Source organism: Ochotona curzoniae, unplaced genomic scaffold (genome assembly GCF_017591425.1).
Source record: "Ochotona curzoniae isolate NIBS_2020 unplaced genomic scaffold, NIBS_Ocur_1.0 contig_2723, whole genome shotgun sequence".
Lineage (NCBI taxonomy): Eukaryota > Metazoa > Chordata > Mammalia > Lagomorpha > Ochotonidae > Ochotona > Ochotona curzoniae.
The window spans coordinates 14,887,190-14,900,698 of NW_024465573.1; the positions used below are offsets into that span (position 1 = coordinate 14,887,190).

The following is a 13,509-nucleotide window of genomic DNA, read 5'->3' on the forward strand; positions in this document are numbered from 1 at the left end:
ATCAAATCAAATGTGTCTGAGCCAAGGAAACCTGATGGCATAAAAACTAGGCATCCTAAGTAATGCACTAAATGATGTAGTGGAATATTCTTGCACTCTTCAAGGACTGGTTCCAACTTGGAAAGCATAATGTAAAATTACTGAGGTAATCACTCAGAAAAGGGTTTTCAAAGAACTTTTATCAAGTTCGCCAATTCTGGATAAGGGAGGAAAAAGCAACCAGCTACTCAGACAAGAGTCACATTCAAGCATAAAGGTTCAACATCCTTTGGAATGATTAAAGTCAGCCCCTTCAATAGTTAGTGCTCATAATTTCCCAAGACATAAGCTACCATTCCAACTGACAGCTCACTTTGCCAAACAGGCCTCTCAATATATAATTAATATCATCATTGCTTTATATTTATCCAAGTCATACTCATACTTTCAGTTTGAGCCACAAATGGACTATCTCTAACCTCAATTGGACACTTTTTGAGGGTAACATCACTGCCCCATTACTTTTCTCCCCCATTCCTTAAACCAGCAATTTTTCCTTTTCACCACTCTGTCCTTCCATACCACTGTTGTGCCCACCAATTATTGCTGCAGGGTAGATTCAGTAATGAGCTAACATGCAGACTTCTGTTCAATAGAATTTTTTTTAACAGGATGTCTTTCATACTGAAATAATAAAAAAACAAAATAGTCTAGTGGAGATGTAATACATCATGTTGCATACTCTTTATATCTTACAGAGTGGCAAATTTTTTTCTCAGAAATAAATACATAAAACTGTGGTACTGCATATGCTCACCCAAATAGTTGCTTTATCTGTGGGCATTTTAAGGTACTCATGCTAACCAAATGAAGGCAAATGGTATGGAATCTTCAGACTATTAGAAAGTTCCAATATGACACCTGATAACAGAAAGTTTTGAAAATCTTAAGGCAATCTCAAAAATAATGTTATAACCATTTTTCTGTCATTTGTGCTTGAGAAAAAGCTACAAGCACCATAGCTATGAAATAATCAACTAAACTGCAGCACAATCACAATAAATATACAAATCATTTACTTATCCTAACAAACATCTGTTGCATGTCTTTATAATTCAGATCTTACACTAAAAATGACAATTTTAATATATTATCTCTTAAGAAGGTAAACTAAAATTGTAGCACAATAAGCTCCAGAATCAAGATGTAAACAATAACGGTATTCTACAAGGAAAGAGCGCAATGAGAGAAAACAAAATGTCTGTGTGTGTACATACATGTGCACAAAAAACAGTCAGAAAAACCACCATTCCCCAACATTAACGTGGATGATTTACACATGAAAAAGCACAGGCATAAAGCAAAAAGGAATGGAAGCATATTTCAGAATACTTTGATTTCCCCAGCCCCTGGGCATAACTGACACCAACAACAAACACAGTGTGGTGTTTGGAAAAGGGGTCCAACAGATTTCAAGAACTTGTAATTAAGGTTACTTCCTGACTTCTCTACAAACACTCTCCACTCTTCGTGGGCTTGCTCTTTGGCTGTACAAACACATTCTTTGAATGTTAAATCACTCTTTGGAGACTACAACTGGACCAGTTACCCAACCGGACCACTTCATGAAGGACAGAAAACCTAATGGTCTAAGGACATGGAGATTAGCAACCATTACTCTTTGTGACATTCTGGTAGGGATTGAGGGTTGAGGGTTGGTCCTATACATTTGATATCTGAACCTCTGATTGGTTTTTTTTCCCCCAGGGAAAAAAATCTGTATCTGTTTCTTTCTCCCTTTACCTGCTTAAATTTCTCTTCAACATATAAACAGACCAATCCTGCACAAGAAAGCAAAAACTAATTGGGAAAAAATAGGAACATTGTTTACAAATAATAAAGGTTATAAATCTTGATGCCTCAAACAATATCTGTCATATAATTAGCAAGATTACTCTGACCACAAAAGACATCCACAGGAAGTGGCAGTAACTATCCCTGTCCCTATTGAAGTGTTAGGTGCCTGACATGTATTCACTCTAAAAATAAAATAAAACATACTTTCAGGATCATTCTTTCCCAAATAGAATCTGTCTATCTGAGAATATCTGACTGAGCTTAGATCAGTAGCTTCAAGGCATGGAATTCACTCACCTGCAGAAACAATTTTTTTTTAAAGATTTATTTTTATTATTTTTTTATTGGAAAGGCGGATATACAGAGAGGAGAGATAGAGAGGAAGGTCTTCCTTCCGATGATTCACTCCCCAAGTGAGCACAACGGCCGATGCTATGCCGATCTGAAGCCAGGAGCCTCTTCCGGGTCTCCCACATGGGTGCAGGGTCCCAAAGCCTTGGGCCGTCCTCGACTGCTCTCCCAGGCCACAGGCAGGGAGCTGGAAGGGAAGTGGGGCTGCCAGGATTAGAACCGGCGCCCATATGGGATCCCGGGCGTGCAAGGTGAGGACCTTAACCATTTGCGCCACTGCCCCGGGCCCCAGAAACAATTTTAATGTGACTACAAATCACCTTTAACTTTGTTCAAAATGTAGACTTTGCCCCTCCCTCCAATCATCAAACCACTTTCTAATGATGAAGCTCAGAAATCTACATCTAATAAGTTGCTTCAAGTATGTCTCAAATTTGCTAATTTAAATGAAGAACTATTTAATAAGTTTCAAATTGAGTCAATTCTGGCAGTGATTTCTTAATATTTTTATATCAATATTCACTTTCTCAACTCTCCTAGATAGCCTCAACGAATATTCAGCCTTCAGTGGTATTTCCAGCTCTTCTAATTCCTAAGTCACTCTAGGCCTGAAATTTTGAATTTTATGAGGTGTTCTGTGTTTACAGCATATAACTCTAGCACTTCAAATCCTGTCCTGAGTTGATATTTGAGGACCGAGATTATGTCACTGCCATCCCCTAACAATGCACTTTTGGCAACAGGAACTGACTTGCTGACAAACATTTCTTTTTCAATTGACAGAGAACTGTGCAGAAAACACCAGCATTCCAGAGTGGAGGAGAATTACTATGCTTGCCTAACTTTCTAAAATATAAGTGGGCCAAAGGTTCCAAGGAGGAGGATACTGCTCCATGGGCTCTTTTTATTGTTTTTTAAATTTTTACATTTAGAAATTTATTGTTTAATTCACAAGCTTTATATAATTTTAGTTTAAAAAAAAATCAAACAAACAGAAACAGTGAAACCAAGACTCTATTTTCAAGTCTGCGTCCTTCTGGCCTTCCAAACACCAGCGCTCTCAGGTTGTATGTGGCAAGTGGAAGAATGAGACAAAGGTAGGAATGGAGCCACGGCCATGCACAGAACAAAATTTCATGTAACTGAAGGATCCTTCCTGGGACTCAATAATTACATTTACAGGATTAAAAAAAAAAACATATCCTAGAACAGAATAGAATAAAATTCCAGTATTCCAAATGAACTTGTACCAGGTGGACTGAGATGCACAGTGCGCTGGCAAAGGCCCAGCTTTCCTTGCTATCTATCCCTAGAACCCCAGTTCTGATTCACTTCATGTGCTCCTTTAAATCCAACTTCATTCTTCAGTTTTGCCTTAAATAGCAACTATTTACAAATTCAAACAGGTCTGTACGTGAGTATTTCTATCCAAGTCTGAATATAAAATTGAAATATTTTCTTCGATAGAATCAAATATGCCAAAAACATCAAACAGAAAACAGCAACATAACTAGACATTTGAAAAAGAATATTCATCCCTTTATTTGGAGTATTTTACTAAATAGCATCAGGTAATATTCTAAATATCAGATAAAATGAGAATATTACAGAAAGAGTCATGATTTAAAATCAGGCATTGAATTTTGAGCTAAATCAAAGGTTCTTCATTAAACATAGACCTGCCACCGGGCTGTGAAGATCCAATGCAGTATGCATCCCTACTCCTGAATAAGAGAGGACTCCCAATGTAACTATCAAACATACCTTGACAAAAGCGTACTAGACTTTCTACCACTGTCTGCATCTACAATGCAATGATACACTGGCTGGCAGAATGCTGAACTTGAAACTATTGTTGAAGGACTATGCATCTTGCTATTAACTTTTACTCACAGCTTTATTATGCAGAGGCAACAACAGAAAAACAGAGTAGAATAAAATGAGCAGTGATGATACGGGGGCAAAACACAAGGCTTATCTACTCTTTGGATGTATTTAAGAATTTTGCAAGGGGAAAACAAGAGTACACACGAGAAAATAGGCTGTAACCACTTACCACATTTAGTTACAAATTGGTCATCAGTGCTATTATTTCCCACCTTATAATGTATCTTTAAAATGAAGGTCTGACAATTGAGCTGGTAGCCAAAAAACCGAGCACTTCACACCCACAAGAAATATAAACTGCTGCATCTCATAGTCGAGACTTTTGAGCATATGTTCAGGTTTTTCATTTGAATGCAAAGGATAAAGAAAGTGTGAAATGATTTAGCAAATAAAATGCACAGCTTCTATTTCACCTAATATTTTTAATAGGAAATTAACTTGTCATGAAATATCAAGCCCACAATGCTTTCATATTTTTATAGAGTTTTTTACAGGTGGCTTTCCTACTGCCACATAATATTCAGTGGGGACGGAAACGTTTGAATCTGCAATGACTATACCTGTGTACACACATCAGCCACAGTCACAGAATCAAATGAGGTACTCCAGTTTTACCTTTTTCTAATGAATTGGCTGGCTGTGCCAACAAAATCAAGTTCGTCTTATGACATTTTTAGCTACCTAACATTTGTGATTCTGTTCTATAAACTCTTGCAATAAGATTAAGTAGCAAATGAATTATTAACGAAAAAAGGAAAAATTTTAGAACCCTTAAAGAAATTCAATTTGGTGGAAATTAATAGCTCTCATCTTGGAACTACTAAATGTGGAGTTCAGGGAGTTTTATAAGGAACACTGCTACTCCTTTACAACGAATCTACCAGATGGTTACCACCTATATTCTGTAACAGAGGGAAGAAGTTCAGGGAGGAAAGCAGGTGTCCTTCTCAGAGGCTCAGCAGAGGATTATTTCAACCCAAAGCCATCAACTCCACTCTGCTGTTTGCCACATGATCAGGATGCCGGCAGAGAAAGGCAGCAGAGCCTCATTAAATTCTGACTCCAGATTATACTAATTTCTATAAATGTGAAAACATAAAGCTACTGAAATGCATTTTATCTAATTTCATAACTGTAATGTGTCTGGCTCTCAGAACTTTGTTATACAAATTGAACCTAAAATTTTTTTAAAAACCTAATTAAAATGCACTAATGATCAAATATCTTCTCTCACAAACATAATTTGCATATTCCTATTAGCTACAAGTTAGTTACACTCACACTAAGCTTTCAGTTTTGAGTTGATTTCCATACATGTCAGAGAGTTAATTATTTAATACCAGAAGCAAACTTTGGGTGTTTATTTCTTTTCACTTTCCTTCTGGGCATGTATTCATGTAGTTGCCTTTGTATCCAAGTGCCCATTCCTTTTTCATCCTCACTGCCCTCACACTTCTTTGGACAATTCCCCGAGCAGCCTTATTCCTCTTATTTGTCGTCCTCGAGGTGTTTTCCTTTTTCCATTCCGTACATTCTTTTCAAAGCCACCTGCAAGCAGTTCTTGACTCTGGAATGTCTTCACAGACAGGCTTACATTAGCCAAGACAAAACCCATGTCAAAATGATAGAATAACTGTCATTTATCAAAATGAACTCCAAGTAATGAATTACTAAATTCACTCTTTATGTAAAAGCTCCAGCTGTTTTTCCATATGTGTCTCCAAGTGTTAAGTTACTGCAAAATAGTAACGTGATTTATCTATCTTCAGTTACACAGTGTTCCTTATATTGTTATAGCTGCACCCCAGAACTTAACAGTGAAACAGCAACCAGTGATAAAGAAAACATCCCTCACACTTCACCAAGATAACTGGAGTTCTTATATTTTCCCCCTACAACGGCTTCTGAAAATAAAAGCTGTCATTATAGGCCTGGTGCAATTGCTCAGTGGCTAAAGTCCTCGCCTTGACTGTGCTGGGATGCCATATAGATGCTGGTTCACATCCCAGCTGCTCCACTTCTGGCCATTCTGTCCACTTCTGGGGAGTGAAGCCCCAAAGAGGGGCTTTTGGGATGATCTTTCTCTCTGTCTTTCCTTCTCTCTGTAAATCTGCCTTTCCAATAAAAATAAATAAAAGCTTTCATTAAACTGGGCCCATAAGGTGAAAGCTGATGATATTCTGCTCAGCATCTCAGCATTCGTATTGTCTGAGTTACACACAACACTTGCAACACACTAGATGCTATAACTTGTTAATAACTTGGTGGATGAAACACCACTTTGATGTCTCTACTTAAAGTATACTCACAAGTTGTAAAATGCATCATGAAAGTCTTCATTTTCTTTTATTTTCCATTATGAAAGTTTATCCAAAAACCAGTAGGTCCTTTTAGAATTTCAGAATAGGAAAGACTACAAATATAACATTTAAAAAGGAGAAGGATTCTAGAATGTCAAAGTAATGTGTCCAAATATATACACATGCTTAGTTAGCTGTTCAAGGCAAAATTAGAATCAGGTCTCCTGAATTCTGAAATTTTTGAATTTTACCAATGCTATTTAGTTTTGGAAAAAATCAACATTTTTATGACCTTTCTATTTAACACCAATGCATCTAAGAATCATGATTAGTATGTCAAAAACCTGAGCTTGAATAGCCCATTAATCAAATAATTGGATTAATTACTTGACAGTGTTCTGTTACTAACAAACTTTTTTTCCTTCTTGCAAATCATTATGAATAAAGAACACATGACTTAAATATTTCATAAGACCACTGAGAAGGCAGAAGTTTACATAGCAAGTACAATTTTTTTATGAGATAAACTATGATGAGATAATAGAAAACTCACACAAAACAACAAGAAATTCTCATTTAAACATGCTCTGGCAGCACCTATTCTTGGTGGCACAAAGTAAAAACTGCTTATATCTAACGAGAGTACAGGACAATAATCTCTCCAGGTGTTTTGAGGGAAGTTTAAAATCTGTATAATGTAAGATAATTGATCTACGTAAACCATCTGAGGCAGGGTACTAGTTTGCCAAATAAAAGGAAATGGGTGGGACTCTGACACCCCTCTCTCTGTGCCATTAAGTGTACTGGTGCTTTGGTTAAACAGTTGCAATTTTCCATATATGCATTATGTCGTTCAAAATATTTATACTACATGCACCTGCATATTCTCAAAATTCACCAAATAGATATTTCTCAAAATGGAAAAAAAAAAAATTGGGTCACATGAAGCACAAACAGCTTTCGCATGTATTTGGTCATCACATTTCAAGTTTCTTATTCTGAAAACTATCACCTGTGGTTGTATTTTTCATTCACCAAAAATCCACATTTAAATGTGACTGTTTCCCCTTCATATTCTGGCAGTCCATGCATAAGTTCTCAGCTTGTTGTATGTGCTTCTTGTGTTAGGGATGGGAAAGTCTGAGGTGAAATTGCCATTAGCCGAGATGCTGTCCTTGCTTTTAGAAATTGGTAAATCTAGATTCCTAGACAAAAAAAAAAAAAAAGCCTTCTAGAATTATAAAAACAATGCCCTCAAAAATCCAATCACTATCTTTAGTATAATCACAGTATCAAATACATATCTGTGCCATTGGTGAATTAGCGTATTGTCCAAATATAGCTTTGGATACTGACACAAAACTACGGATGCAGCTGCTGTACTCTTCTTAGACAGAAATACAAGAAATCAAATATATGCTGTCTGGGAGACACCAGGAAAGAACACCTATCAGCAGCCAACCCTTTCCAGACCATCAAGGGGAGGGTGGCAGATAACACACAAGAACAGCAAGGTGACCAAACAGGTGTCACACTGCTGAATGAACAGGTCATTTCCCATGAATACAAGAGCCATGACTGTAGGACTGCCTGGTGCCAGAATACACTCCCTCCCAATTTCCTTCCACTACCAATGACACATGCACTTATAGGAGGGAGAATGGCGAATAGGCAAAGATCACTGCTCAGATTCGTTATGGACACTCTAAAAAAGTGTATGTCCTGGGTTTGGGTAGATAAGAGTGCTCTCAGGAATTACAGTCCTGACACCTCAAGTCAGCGTGGGGATGGATCTACTTTTGATCCCCTGCAATGGAGCAGCTCACCCAGAACAGGAAAAGACTGGATCAGGGATCTGACATGCCTAGAGATGCTGAAGGTCAAGACTAGTTGCAATGTTTAGTAGGAAGCAGGCCCAGGGGAGGGAGTGGACGGGGAGGGGGGAGAAGCGATCATGTCCTGGAAGGATCCTGGCCAAACAGGCAGTGCAGTGTACACCTCCACCTGCTTGCTGATACAGACATCCCCAGATGAATACAAGTTTGCAGAGACCTTGGGAGGCATTTACTCATTCAACAAATGCTTCTCGACGCCCTAAATACAAGGAAGCCACACCAAAAAAAAAATAAATAAATAAATAAATAAGAAGAAGAAGAAAGAAAAAGAAAAATATAAGAAAAATATGAGAGACAACTTTCTGAAGAGTCCAGGAAAGAGTGAAGAGGTGTAGGAATAAGAAGTATGGACGGGCTTTAGGAAACAAGAGACCAAGTTTACCCAGAGAACAGGGTTTAACCAATAAATAAATGCCCAGTGAATAAGGAGAAGGGGTACAAGGAACACAGGCTAGCGTTTTCTGAATCAGAAGGCAACTCAGCAAAGTATGTGACAGAGAGTTCCCGAAGACCGGAGAAACGGATGTAGACAGATTGTGGAATTCAAAGATGTCACACAAGGTCACACCAAGACCAAGAGAGTGTGGGAATGAGAGAAAGGGTTTCCTGGAAGGGGCTGGGGCTCCTTGGGGGATGCCAGAGAGCATAGATGAAAGACATGGAAATGCAAACTGCAGAACTCAGTGTCTGCTAAAGTTTGGGGGAAAGAGAACAGGTGGGTGTGAAAGAGCACCGGGACCGTTGGGGTAGAGGCATGAAGTAGAGTCCGAGGCTGGAGATGGGTACCCAGCTCCCCCACCCCAAGGGGCAGAGAGCAGCAGAGTCCTACTCCTCTCCAGTCTTCTAATCCCATCCCGTCAGACCCGAGGGCTTGAGTGTCTCTGGAATCCTGGGGCCAGAAGGGGGACGAGGCCCGGCCGCCCCCCAGCGGTCTGGCTCTGTGCTCCCGGCTGGGCGAGCTCGCCGCGCTCCAACTTTCCCTGATCCCAGCCCGCTCCCGAGACGCGCGGTCCCTTCGGCCCCCTGCTCACCGAGGGCGCCGTCAGGCGGCTGATGCTCTCGCCCAGCGAGTCCAGGTTGACCCGCCTCCGGCGCTGCACCCTCCTGGCCCCGGCCGTGGCGGCGGCGGCCGCGGCAGAGGCAGCCGGGGCCGGGGCGGCGGTGGAGGTGGCGGTGGCGGCGGCAGCAGCGGCCGCAGCGCTGGGCTCGGGCGGCCCGGGCGGGCTCCGGCTGCCATTCCAGCAGAGCCTGGACAGAGGGCACTCCCCCTCGTCCTCGGGGCTGGTCTCCAGGTAGTCGGAGCCCAGGGAGCTGAAGGACTCGGATGAAATCTTCCTCCGAGACATGCTGCTGGCGGCGGTTGGCGGTGGCGGTAGAGGTGGTGGCGGCGGCGGGACCCGCGAGCGGGGCTGCGTTCAGGCGCGTCAGGACCGCGGGGCGCTGCGGTCGCGCACAGCCGGGCCACAGTCCCCGGGACCGCGCAGCCCCCTGAGCCCTCTGCTCATGGTGGGAACTTGAGGGCGCCTCGGGGCCCGGGCTCGGCGGCGGCGGCGGCACCGGGCTGAGCTACCTCAGCTGCTGCTGCTGCTGCTGCTGCTTGGCGCGGCGCCGCCTCAGCGCCCGCCTCGGCGCATCGCCGTGTGCGCCGCGCTCCCGCTCGCGGGCGGGCTCGGAGCGGAGTGTGTGACCGCGGGCGGGCAGGGCTCAGGGCCTCGCCCGCGGTCGGCCCGCCGGGGCGCCTCAGGCTGCTGCCGCCCGCGCTCCAGCTTCGCGCCCTCCCTGCTCAGCTCTCCTCCCGCCCCTCTGCACCGGCTGCCCGCCTCCCTCCTTCTCCCTTTATCCCCCCCGCCCCCCAGGCTCGCCCTCCGCCGGTATCACGTGTCGCCGTCATACTCATTGGGAGTCTCTGCCTTCGCTTGTCGCCACGTCTCCAGGAGCAAGGAGGACACTTTGTTGCTGTCCTCTGCGCGCCCTCCGCGGCTGCCACCGCTCCCCGCTCGGAGGGAGGAGTGCACCGTGGCCCAGATGGGACCAAAGGGCCCCTAGCCCAGATGCCTTGGACCAGGGCCCGGGAGCCGCCACCGGGCGAGCGGGGAGGCTCCGACGGGCGCTGGAGGGGAGAGAGGAGCGCGGCGGGGGAGCGGAAGACCTCCCTCTGGAGCCCACCTTGGGAAGCCTGACAGCGCCAAGTCGGGGGACGGGGGGAAGTGTCAGGGTCCACACGTGTCTTCCCTCCACTTCCCGCTCCCACCCTCTCCTAAGTTGATTTTGGAAGTTCCGAGGTTAAAAGGGAAAGGCCAAGTGGTGCAGCCCGCCCGTGACAGTGGAGACACTTATGGTGGAGGATGAGGGAGGAAGAGAAGGGAAGGGGTCAACATGTTGGCGCCTGCTCTGCTGGAGCAGCTCATGGAAACCAGGGCTCCTCGCTTCGCGCGAGGCCGCGTGGAAGCGGAGCAAGCCAGACCCGGGCAGGCGAGGACAGCGGCTGCCTGGGCAAGAGCCTGGCCACGGAGCCTGGCTCCGCGGGGCGCATGGGCTCCCGCCCCCGCCCGCTGCGCACCAGTGCTGGACAGCTCCGCAGGCCACCTGCAACCACGTCTGTCGGCGTGGTGGGCAGGGGGCCAGAGAACAGTTCCTTTTCGGACTCCACCATCAGGACTTGTCACTGATGGGGCGGGGAGACACTAGGGAGCGACCCCATGCCACTCCTCCGCTGGCTCTTTGCTGCAGCTACATGATGTGTTTGCACTTGGCTGCTCAGAAATCTAAGGGGAGTAGGGAGGCAGGCTTTTCACAGCCCGGGAACAGGCTCTTCACAGCGTGGGCACATCTCCGGCCGCGAGTTTTCAGCCTAGTGGCTTCATTCCAAACCTTGCCTCATTCTAAGTCCGTCCTAGCAGTGCCTAGCCCCATTTTCCTTGTGTTAACTCCAGGAAAGCCTCTAGTCAATTTATTCTCGCGTTAGTTTAAGGGTTGGGAAGAAGGGACACCAGGCTATGTTTCCCACTGAAGCAATGCAGCTGGATCCCCTCTTCTGCCTACGAAAAGTAAAGTTCCCGCGTGGTGACTTCACATCCTAAAAACGCAAGAGCCCAAGTGGGATTTGTTTTGATTTTATTTTTCCTTTCCTCTTTTCTCAAAGGACTAGTCCTTGCAGGTGAAGATAGATGGGTTTTTGTGGGTCATATTCATTTAAAAAGTAACAAAATCATAAGCCTAACACTGTGTACTTCCACTCTGATTTTCTTTTAACTCTAAATTTTCCCATTTGTTTAGGAAGACCAAAATATGAAAGTTGCTTGAACATTCCAACATGCACCCCAAGGGGTTCACAGAAATGTTTATTCCCAGATCTTATATGGATGTGAAAGATACAAAAACCATGTGTACTGTTACAAGCTTATCTTTCTCAGCCTGCTGAATAATTCTCTAACTGCATAGTTTCTTATCAGAGGAAATTCTGGCTCTCTTTATTGTTCACATTACTTGGTGTGTCTGTTTTGAGTTCCCTGTGAACTCCAATAATTCAATATGCATTTGTTCCCAATGGAAATTATAAATAAACTACACTTTTAAACAGAATGAATAATGAACAGTCCTTGTAAAATGTTTCACTGACCGTTTTGTTCAGTGAAACATTCCTTTGGAAATTACACTATTACAACTTTGAGGGAACAAATATTCCTTGCTATGTGCTATCAGTTGCCGCATAATATGTTAGTGTCTTCTTTAGCAATCACATAGTCGTCAGGTTCTTTAGAATCTTACAATTATAGATTATTAAAGAGACTAAATAAAACATCATCTTTACATTTTTTTCCAATAATCTACTGTCAATCTAAAAAAGTTATTTTGTAGATACAAGTAGCCTTCAGATGGACCTTAGACCTAAAACATGTTACTCATAATTCTAACGCTTGGATCAAAGACAGAATTACAGAGTACAAAACAATGAGTGTCATTTATTAGTAAAATCAACAAGAGCCCAAGAGTCTTCCTGTTTACACTGGAAGTTTATTGCTGGAAAGAACTCTGAATGTATTGGAATTTTTTTTTCTTCATGTGAACTGGTTAACTCAAAGATTGCTTACAGAATCCAGCTAGATGAAGTGCTCTGAAAATTTTCTGAAAACGATCCTGAGAAGCCTAGTTATAGACAGCACATCATCTACTCTGGCTTTCAATGGTTTCCTTTGTGTTTCTGTTCAGGAGCTCTAAGTATGAAGAGTGCTATATTCTATATTTGAATTAACATTTGTAAAAGGAACCATAACCTAGTCTCCGAGAGAGAGAGAGAAAGAGAGAGAGAGAGAGAGAGAGAGAGAGAGAGAGAGAGAGAGAGAGGGACTGACTGACTCTGACAGCCAGTAAAAGCCTTCCAAATTTTTTAGGCAAAGAATTTCCAGCAGAGTGCTTTGGCTTTAGGAAAAGAAGCCTGCAACAAGTTCATGCTCACAAAATCTATGTGAGGTTTATTGTATTTCAATAACATCCTGAAATCCCAGTCTCCTAGTGGGAAAGGAAAAAAAAAAACCAGAAATGTGTTTTGTTTATTTGTGAAGTTCTTGAGGGCATCAGAGACTGATTCAGCTTCCAGAAATTCTCACAAAGCAGATTTCTACCTTACTCACAGTGGTGACTGTACCTACCTTAAACTCCTTTCCTTCAAAGAGCTTCATTTAATTTTATTTTTACCCTTTCTAGAGAAGTACTTAGAGAAAAATCATCCCTGTCAAAATCAAATAAAAACTGCAATTAGTTCTCATCACCCAAATTCTTTATTTCAGAGCTCCCAGCTCTTTCCTAATTTCTTTTCATCCATCTAAGTCTGCAGCAAGACAATCTGCAACATCTGTATAAGCTTTCCCTGAAGCACAACTTTTTCCTGATATCAGAAGATTAAGGGAACCCATCCCTACACCCTACAGTCGTGTTTAAACCTAGCAACTCTCGGGAATTATACTTCCAACCTTAAAGCACATTCACTAAAGGATTCCTAACTAGGGCAAGTTCTTCAGTATCTTTAACCTAAAAACTCTCTCTCTCTCTCTCTCTCTCTCTCTCTCTCTCTCTCTCTCACACACACACACACACACACACACACACACACAGCCTTAACCTTAGGTCCACATTTCCTGAGTGAGATCTGTGTCTCTTCCTACATTATTATCTCTTTCTCTCTTAAGAGAAGGCAAATATACTTTCTTAGTGCAAGACTGTGAGCAAATAAGAGTGAGGAT

The 13,509-nt window shown here is 43.0% G+C and overlaps 1 protein-coding gene across 1 annotated transcript in view; it reads right to left on the reverse strand.

Annotated features, from left to right (window-relative positions):
- The window catches only part of GUCY1A2 (guanylate cyclase 1 soluble subunit alpha 2), a 267,586-nt gene extending 257,914 nt beyond the window's left edge, over nucleotides 1-9,672 (reverse strand). Inside the window, exon 1 of the mRNA XM_040976881.1 lies at nucleotides 9,301-9,672. Coding sequence (XP_040832815.1) covers nucleotides 9,301-9,615 — 315 coding nt within the window. The 5' untranslated portion in view covers nucleotides 9,616-9,672. The remainder of the gene's footprint in view (nucleotides 1-9,300) is intronic.
- Nucleotides 9,673-13,509: the final 3,837 nt, after the last annotated feature.